General features: G+C 27.7%; 1 protein-coding gene across 1 annotated transcript; it reads left to right on the forward strand.

Annotated features, from left to right (window-relative positions):
* The first annotated feature begins 311 nt into the window (after positions 1-311).
* LOC113378201 (transmembrane protein 11 homolog, mitochondrial-like) lies at positions 312-1,994 on the forward strand. Its single transcript, XM_026618731.1, has 3 exons — positions 312-371; positions 852-1,072; positions 1,694-1,994. The coding sequence occupies exons 1-3, from the start codon at positions 349-351 to the stop codon at positions 1,978-1,980; spliced, it is 531 nt and encodes a 176-aa protein (XP_026474516.1). The 5' UTR covers positions 312-348; the 3' UTR covers positions 1,981-1,994.
* The last annotated feature ends 8,652 nt before the right edge of the window (positions 1,995-10,646 follow it).

Below are 10,646 nucleotides of genomic sequence, written 5' to 3' on the forward strand. Positions count from 1 at the left end.
TATACGAATATAGCCTACGCGTTTATGTTCTGTGATATGTATATTGGAATGTTCTTATTAGAATTGAATCCTATTGGAATCTGATTAACCGTAATGTGGTTCATTGCTTCACTAACTCTGTTAATGGCGACATCTACCATATGGAGGCTAAAATAGTAGTTCATAACTGAACCATTTCTTATTATACAACACAATAATGAATTGCGAGTTATAACGATTGTAAATTTATTTATCGTCTGATAAATAGTCCATTTAATATCGAATCAGTTTGGTAGTGTTATTTCTTATCCATTGTTGTGATATTAACGTGGAGTAAGAAACTGGGTATAATAGTATTGTGTATAGAAAATGTCGGGCGATGACAATACTCAGTGAGTTTGCTTGCATGTATTTACAAACTAAATGTGAAAGTTAATGCGAAAAATTCTTGTTGTCATTGTGTTAAAGTTAGCGATAACTACATTTTTCGGTTGTTTTGATAAACTCAAATTTTATTCTGGGGGCAAAATGCTAAATTCATTTTGAACAATGAATTGATTGTTTTGATTTATCATTTTATCAAACCATTACATATATATATATATATATATATATATATATATATATATATATATATTATAATTTAATGAATTTGTTATTGTTTATTTTTTGGATATGTATTTTTAAATCCTTTTCATTCAAATAATTTATTTTTTTTCATATATATGCATTATTTATTTATTGATCACACTAAAATTCATTGTATGCAAGGTTGTGGATGTGATTGTGAATTTAGTGTTAAAAATAAATCCAAGATCTTCTTTTATTGTACTTGCTTATTTTTTATATCTACAAGCATTGATTATTTTTAGAGCCCCTAATACTCCACATATTGCTGTAATTCGAGAAGTGTATGACAGCGAAAATGCCTACGAAGTTTTTGAATTGGAATTGGAAAGAGCATTGGACATAGGCTATTATATGATAGTTATAGAACCAACACGTCTTGGTGATGAAACTGGTCGCTGGATTTCTGTTGGAAATTGTCTTCATAAAACTGCTGTTTTATCTGGACTAGGAGTTATTGGATTTGGTATGCATTTATTTATTCTATTATATACATATATTTTTTTTAATTATTATAACATGACAATGTGGTATTTACTTCAATAATTGCTGATTTTGATCAAATTCTTATGTATATAAAATTGAATATTTTATTTTAATTCATTTTATTTGGTAATTTATTTTATTATGTGGCTGGTTTTCTGAGTTTCTAATGTAAAATCATTTTTAATCATAATTTTAAAGAGACAATTAGCATATATTTCAAGCAATAATAATTTAAACATTCATTATTATCACCATTACCAATCTTTTAAGTTTATAATAATTTTGGAATTTATTATTATAGTTAATTGTTTATGTTTGACTTAAATTATGATCTTGTTGTTGAAATATCATGCCATAGTTATACTGGTTTGTTTTCTATCAATTTAATATTCCAAAATGTGAATTGAAAAAGAATATTTTGAAAAAATTATGACAAACTTAATGCTTAGTTATTAAAAATTAAATTAAAGAGGTTTGAATAATGCAGCGTTTCAAAAATAAACATATACATACAACAATACTTGTAGTTGGTTGGATAATATAATTGGCAGTTAAATTTTAATTGTAGCTTTTTGTTGAGTCATGCATTATGTTATTATAGGTATATTATGGCCTAATAGACCCCTTGTGATAACGCCCTTGGCAGCAATATCTTGGTTCTGTACAACTTTATATACTGTATCTTGGCAATTTGATCCCTGTTGCTATTATCAAGTAGAAAAACATACAGAAGAATTAGCAAAACTACCTATATTGAATACTCTGCAATCAAATAATCCTACAATTCTTGTCAGAAAGAGTATTAAACGCCGTGTTATCTTACATTCAACTGTTACAACAATTGCAGCTGTATTCTGTGTTTGGAGGCTGTATGATGCCTTTAAATAAAATATTTCAGCCCAATGAACAACAATAATGTGTTTGTGATTAGTTTATTTGATTTTAAGTTGAACTTTCTATTTGAGTTTCAATATTTTATATCTTTGAAAGTGTTCGAATTACAAATTCTTTAAAGTTGCAATAAATGCAATTGCATGGATATCAATTATGAAGTAATCAATACTTAATGTGTATGATATTTTTATAAAAACGTAAAACACATGTATTTTATTACTCTGATCTGTTTGAGATTTTGAACAAAATTGGATTATTTGGTCATATTAAGATTCATGGTGAAGACTTGGAATTTATGCAAACATGTTATTGATATCTTATTTGCTTTTTGTTTATTGAAAATGGTATAAAAAAATAAAAACAGATATGAAAGATGTTGAAAATCAAAACGCTACTGAAAATCAAATAATGCAAAAGATATTGGATAAAACTTATAATTAATGAAGCAAATTTTTATGAGTTACTGCAAAAAAGCAGGGATTTGTGATAGCAGTTATAAGTGAGATGAACCGAAATTATTGTAATTTGTTTAATTTTTATTATTCATTAATCTAGAACTTAAATGCCACTAAAATAAAGAAAGTAAGATGTTTGATAGATTGTCCTATTACACGATTTGACAAATATTCAAATGTGGGATCAAAAAATTATTTTGTATATTATTAATTATCTGTATATTATTTTTTATGTTCACGAAATTTATTATTAAGAACTAAATTCATAGAAATTTTTAGTGTATATAGGTTTAAATTAGTATAATGTGTTAAAAAAAAAGAAAATATTTTATTTACATCTACATTTTTGCACAATGATATAATGTAAGATTTGTTCTTTTTAAATTAAAAGTTATTATTTCTAAGTGATATTTGATTCTATTACAATTTGTATACACAGGTATATAGAAAAGCACTTACTTTCCTTACATTTTCCTGAAGTGAAAATAATGTAATTATAAGATAAAATATATCTTTGGTATTATACTTGCAGGTATATTAATTTTATATTTCGCTAAAGAACATGACAGCACTTTAACCAAGTAATGTTTTTATTAATAGATAAAATTTTTGACTATAATTCTGATAGTTGTAAGCAGATACAAATTATGAATATATTCTTTTATTATTATTAATACATTGAAAATATTTTTAACAAATATTTTAGGTAACGACAAGGAACAAAAAAACATGAGAACGCTAATGTCAAAACATATCCATAGAAACCAAATGTTTTTCATATAGATGGAATACAAAAGAAAGATATCAAGATTGAAGTTTTTAGTTATAATTTCTTATACAATATAATTAGCACAATTTTACTGTCTAAACTAAATTAATTGCATATTTATTAGTAGAGGAAAACTTTATTCGCAAAACATTTATTTAGAAACATAAGCTTTAGTAATTTAACCAACCGTAGTATGGAAATTTTCAATATATTAATAAATCCATACCGCGTTTTAAATTAATCAAAACGGTTGCTGTAATAAAAATAGTTTTAAAATTTTTATCACGATAAAATATATATGAAAATTCAGAATTGCTGTAAGTGGCATTTTGCCTTGAGTTAAATTGACTCAATCAATACAAAATCAATATATTAATTTACGAGCGGTTTGTAAGTATACCAGTTGGTGGTAATGTGAGAAGCTATTGCAAATTATTCAAATTTGTGCGAAATTTGCCAAACATGTTATTTTTGGCAAATACCTAAATAATAAATGTTAAACATTGAAAGAATAATAAACGCGCATCTAACACGTATACCGAATAAAGACCGAATACCAAATATTCGGCAGGTTTTTGGCGCCTAAGCTCGTAATGTAATTACTATCAGTATATTTCGATAAAGAACCAACAATATTTTTTTATTTGGAAATGCTGAATGAATTTATTGTATTGATACAACACTTGTGTGTAACCATTGAATGATTCATATTAAATAATATAAACATGTAACAATAAAGTATCTTGTAAACATTCAGAAAAAAGTTCTTCACGTCTTCATTGATAATGTCAAAAGTCGATAAAGTTTAAATTATTATATATACGAAATCATTTCTTCATACCCAGAGACAGATCCATCGCGAGCATTTTATCGCATAAAAGATAAAACACCAACGATGCTGTCGCTGAGCGGCGGCGGCGCCTTTGATTTTAACTATTCGGTATTCGGCCGAATATTAAAAAAGGTGCCGAATATGCCGAATTCGGAATAGTAACCGAATATTCGGTGCAAGCTTATTTACACAATTATTCCAAGTCTTAATAAATTTGTATAATTTAACAACTGCACATACTGCACATACGCCTACTTTTCGTAGGCGTATCATATTCATAAAACCCATGCACTCTATGAATTAGATTATTTAGATATAGACACTGTAGATTTATTAAAATGGTAAAAAATTAACAATGAATATGAAGAAACAACACTGGCAATCTTTACCGCAAACTAATCAGCACGATTTGCGACTGATGTCTTGCGAACAGTGTTTTGTTTTCAAAATCGGTTCGGGATTTGTTTTTGAAAATGTGGATAAAATTTGTTGCAGTTTTTGGTAACTCTAAAAAATTTAAGCTAAGCTAATCGGCGAAACTAACTAGATGCCATCTCACGGCGCGTGTCTGAACAGGGAGTGAACCTATGAATCTGTTGTATCTTGCTATACGTTTATCTACGGTAGTGTTAATCCGAATGCAAATGAAGTTCTGTATAATTCATAGATAATGTTGGTAATAAACTTGCCGCGAAAGTTTGCTTGTTTGTTTGAAAAGATTTATTTGTTCCATATTATATTACATAAAAGAAAAAGTGAGTATATAAGATTTTGTATATCTATCATCTGATAGTAATACAATTCATTGATATATATCATTTGAAACATTATTGATTGTATAAATTAAATAAATTAAAGATATAATGGAAAAAAATCACAAAAAACCATATTACACTGTTGATTTTTGGAGGTGTCTTATAGTGTTATTTATTATGAATGACTGTCGGTAGGTTGTAATTGTTGTACTAAAACATACCTTGAGTTATAGATCCAATATCCGTAATAGTTGGGTTATTACTATGTTTGCATTTTTCAAAAAATTTCCTTGCTTACTTTTTTATAATTTCATATATAAATGGTATATTCAGTCGGTTGCGAAGATAGTGATTGGATACATAATGATAAGTGATAGGGTTTCTCTTTATTCCGAGTATCATTTTTAATGCTTTATTTTGTATAATTTGTAATTTATTTATGTTTTGTTTATTGGTCATACACCACGTAGGGGCTCCATAGGTTAAAGTTGATCTTACCATTGCTAGATAAAGTCTTCTCTTATTCTTCAGATCAATATTGTTGCTAAATTTTAGTAAGAGGTACAATAAATATAATAATCTATTAGCATGATTAATTTTGCATTTGATATGGTCGTTGAAATTCAGTTTTCTATCTATTACTAAGCCCAGATACTTAACTTTGTCTCTCCATAAGATATTATTGCCGTTTATGTGTATGTAGGATTGAGGAACAGGTGATTTTTTTCTTTTAGTAAATAAAATTGCTTCTGATTTGTGAATATTTAGTCGAATTTACCATCTATTGGCGTAATCCATTATTGCATTCAGGTGTTCTTGAAGTCTGATTATGATAGTTCTGTCGGACTTAGCGGATGTGTATATAACAGTGTCGTCTGCGAATGTTAGTAAATTGGTACTTGGTGCTGTAGGTAAATCTGAAATAAAGATAGAGAATAGCAATGGTCCAAGAATACTTCCTTGAGGTACTCCTGATGAAAATGCCGCGCAAGTAATTTACCGATTTGTTATGATATTGTGAAACACCCACTATCCACTGATCTGAAGCAAAACAAATTTTGCGTTTCCGTATGTCAAAAGCAACAAATAGATCGAAGCATCTCAAACAAAACAAGCAAATTTTGTTCAACGAGAGGTATCAGCTTTTTCTTGGCCGAAGTTTGAAGCATATGTTTGAAAGAGGGATAATCGCACAATGAACTTTTAGCTGCTTTTAGCAATGTTGAAATATTATTAACGAAAGATAGTGATATCGCGAGACCGTTTGAAAAAACTTAGAAACAACAGACAGGCCATTAAACTTACGGAGTGACAGTTCTTTAGACACAAACTATATGACTATTCACATCTTAAACTATTTAGCTAATATTTCGCAAAAATATTCAAAATGCAACTTTCACACAAACAAACTCCGACTGTGACGACAGAAAAGTCTTACCTATTTGTCATATCACTATAAATTAAATATACATAAATTTTATTTATTCAATTATTACATTTATTGTTGACGCGAGCAGAATGTGGTTTTGCAAACTACACAACGGATTTTAAAAAAAGTTTTGGCAATTTTGTTGCTCCTTCGAAAGTTAATGATTAGTGAATGAACGCCTTCAATAGTATGAAAACAATATAAACAATGTAAAACCATGTTGGAGAAGCAAAACGATGTTTTGTTTTCTTTTTTTTAACCCGGTTATATTTCAATTTGAAGAAAAGAAAGAAATTTCATTGCATTCGCATTCATTTAAAGGAAGCGTTTCTGAATGTTGCCTTATTAAAAAAATAACAAGGAAGACTTAAACAAACGCAATGATATTTTATCCATTTATCCTTTTGCCAGACGAACGTTGATTTTTGGATTGTGTAAAAATTCTACACAATTGTTCTTACATGAATCTTACAAGAACAGTACTATTAGTGGTAGTTCTATTTTTAATATTAGGATAGCAAATTGTACAAATAAAGTACATTCTCCAAGTTCTTCAATTTTAATTCTTTAAATTAAAGTTCAATTCTTTAATTTTAACATTTCACATTTAATTATTCTTAATTATTTTTGGTACTTTTCCAAAATGAAGACTATGGTATCCTAAGAATTATATCTGCAATATGGGTTTAAAATATCATTTTTAACAAACTAATTTTTAACAAAAATATAATTTAAATTATATAGTAGATAATTAATAAAATATAATTTTTAACAACTTTTTAACAAATAATTTTTTGTTTTATTATTGATGTTATTTAAAATCATTAGAATCCGTTAACAATATGTTAACTTTATAAATTCAAGATTATAGATAGATACACTTTATTTAAATTCAATATTCACAATTTAAGTCAATACAATTATTATTTTTATCACAATATTATAATATAATATGAATGATATTTATAAATTAACCTCTAGATTAAAAAATTAATTAATTGAGTAAATAAGAGAGTGGAGTAAATAGGTTGTTCTATAAGATATTTTTTGAAGCTATATACAAATATCTAGGTATATTGATATCTGTAAACACGTGTATATGTAGAAATCATATAAATATGCATAATACATCATTCTCACGGATGTTGTTAAAATGCAATGCGTTGATGACTACACCGACTACACCACTGTGAACTTAAATACTTTGCAGTGCCTCTCCCATATCTCATGTTAAAAATTTGTCACCCATCTACGCCTTTATGGTTAATCATCATAACAAAATAAATATAATGTTTCAAAAAAAATGTTATGTTTACCACTTTACAGGAATAAACTTTCAAAGCAAAACATGAACTCAGCTGACATTAATATTTATTAATGTTCATTAATCTTATGTGCTATAAGATTTAAATATTAATATTTTGGTACGGGGGTAAAAAAATATGTTTATGCTATTAATAATTATATAATACATAATAAGTTGAAAATTTAATAAATTTGAGATATTTTGTGATAACTTGCTATATGTTTTTGTGTATTTATGCATTATATATACTGTTAGCTGACTATTAGCTAATTATTGTCTTCATTAATAACACAATATTATTGAATTTCATATATTTCCGAGTTAATGAATCGATATCTAATATTCATACTTTTTAAATACAAATCAAATATAGCACATTCATCTGTTTTCTACAAAATCATGCTAACATGATTAAAATCATACATTCATAGTATACTTTAGCTATTAGTTAATATTATAATAGCTCAATGGTAAAATATTATACTAAGTAAATATAAATAATTAAACTATTTATTCTGTACTTTTCGACACTGTATGTATGTCATCACTCAGCAAATAAGTGAATGACTGAATGAATTAGTCTTATTTTGGTAGTCATGTTAACGATTACTTTAATAAAGTTTTGATTGACAAAACAAAAAAAAATGTTAACGACTACATAATTTTCTTCTTTAACTTTTATTTAAATATTTTATTTTATTGGTTTGTTACTTTGAAACAATGTTCTTTAATATTATGTTTCATGTTTTCCTGGTGTGATTTTGTTAAATATGTTGAATGATGACACACATACAGTGTTGAAACACAGAATAAATTGTTCAATTATTTATTAACTTTGCGTAGGGTAGTTATAGTAATGAACCAAAAATCGAAAATGAATATTTTTGCATATCTTCACGTTTAAAAGGTTTCTGAATATTATGGCATACCTCAAAAAAATGAAGGTGTGTGTTTTGTATGTCCGCATTCTTTCGTCCACGTTTTCGGGCGCACGGATTAACCGATATGAATGGTTCAAAAAACATTCGATTCTATTGATAGGGAGATGTGCTGATTAGTTTTTGGCAATGGTAGGTCCAGCCGTTACGGAGATACGGAGCAACGAGTGCTGAAAATACAAATCGAGTTTTTGAGAGAACGGAGTATCCGATTTGAATGATCTGAAAAACATTAAATTTGTAATGCTTAGAAGAAGAGGTGATTAGTTTTTGGCAAAGGCAAGTCTAACGATTTCGAAGATACAGAGCTAAATGTGCAAAAAATTGCAGTTTTTGAGAGAACTAAGCGTCCGATTTGAATGATTCAAAAAACTTTCTGCTTGTTTTAACAAAATAATTAATAATAGAAAAAAAAATTGTTTCAATTTAAAAAAAAAAAAATTGTATATCGAAAATAATTCGGTTTTAATTTTAATTATGACTAAAGTTCTAATATACTTTAAACAACTAATTTCAACTTTGCAATTCAGTTTATATAATTCTTATAAATATTAGACAGTGTTATAATATTTATAATAATTTATTTGAAAACATTTAATATTTCTCGAACATTTCGTTACGGTACGGGAAGTTCCAGCAATTTGCCTTAAGGATGCCATACACCACTCGTTGTTTTTTATTTCGACAATTTGGCTGCAAATAAAAATTTCAAAAATATGAACAACAAAATTTAAAGTTAAATATATATATATATATATATATATATATATATATATATATTTAATAATTTAGACTTTAATAATATTAACAATATGTTCTCTCCCATGAATGCGCTGATAGTGTAAAAGTTCGAAAGGTCTTGTAAAAAACCAATGAGGTCACTGATAGTCGCTGGATGATGTAAATATGTTCAGAAAAAAATATATTATATAAATATTCATATTAAAATAAAAGACGATCATAATCTTAACTGCAATATTAATTTATATTTTAAATACGATATCAATAACATTTGATAATATCAACCTAAACAAAAACCAAACACTCCAATAAGAGATAAAACGGAACGGAACGGAACGGAGCGCCCGAGCGCCCGAGCGCATAGAATGCGATGCCCGATGCCCGATGCCCGATGCCGTTGTCTGTACTGTATCTGTGTATCTCTTTCATCGTAGTGTTGTCCTGTAGCTTGCAGTGAGTGTATCAGTGTGTGTTGTGTGCGTGAACACATCAGTAAGATGGCGTCCGTGACCTGTAACTCTACTGTAATGTAGGATTAGTAGTGAATTTGAGTTAATGGTGTAAACTTAGACCTCAGTGGACATTGTTGTTAATATTGTGTGTTTGTTATGCGATGCTTCATTAAATCCATATTTTTTAATTAGTGTTGATTAGTGCTGAAGTGTTTATTTGATTGGTGCTATAGGAAAGTTACTCTGTTAATGTCATTCGATTCAATATTATAACTGAAGGTTGGACGTGAATTGTACATTTATTTTTATGAATAGATAAAATAAAAGCTATCACGCGATTATGTTGACGTTTGACATTATATATATATATATATATATAATTCTCATATACATACATAAGTACAATTAACAATTACACTTGTTATATACAAACTTCAATCTTTGCGAAAGGGAACGTATAAACAAATAATATCAATTGGATGTAAAGTTTCTTGACACGTATATATAAATAAATAAATAAACATTTATATATATATATGCATATATATATATATATATATATTATATATGTATATATTTATATTTTTTATATATATGATGTTTGTCCAATTGTCTATATCCCATATGTAGACCTAAAATATTTATTATCCTTGTTCGCCATTTTTCGTATTCATTTGTTATCGGAATGCCTTCCGAAGGTCGAACGAACGCAACATAGGTTACTGTCTGTTGTTTAATGCTATTTTATTGTTAAGCCATATTATTTCGATCGTACGGCACTATGCGCCCGAGAATTCGATGGCAGGTGCAAGCGTTGTAGGTAGTTCTCTTATAGTCGGTGGATGCGTTCATTGGATTTTTGCTCCCTTCGATTCGAGTAAGTCTTGTTTTCAATCGTGGTGTATTCAGTGGGTCTAGAATTTTTAACGAATGTTGCATGGAATTGTGCCTTAAGGCAAATTGCTGGAACTTCCTGTATTGTA

The sequence above is a fragment of the Ctenocephalides felis genome, unplaced genomic scaffold (assembly GCF_003426905.1).
Source record: "Ctenocephalides felis isolate EL2017-DRISC unplaced genomic scaffold, ASM342690v1 CF-g0.4_SCAFFOLD_01886, whole genome shotgun sequence".
In the NCBI taxonomy this organism is placed as follows: domain Eukaryota; kingdom Metazoa; phylum Arthropoda; class Insecta; order Siphonaptera; family Pulicidae; genus Ctenocephalides; species Ctenocephalides felis.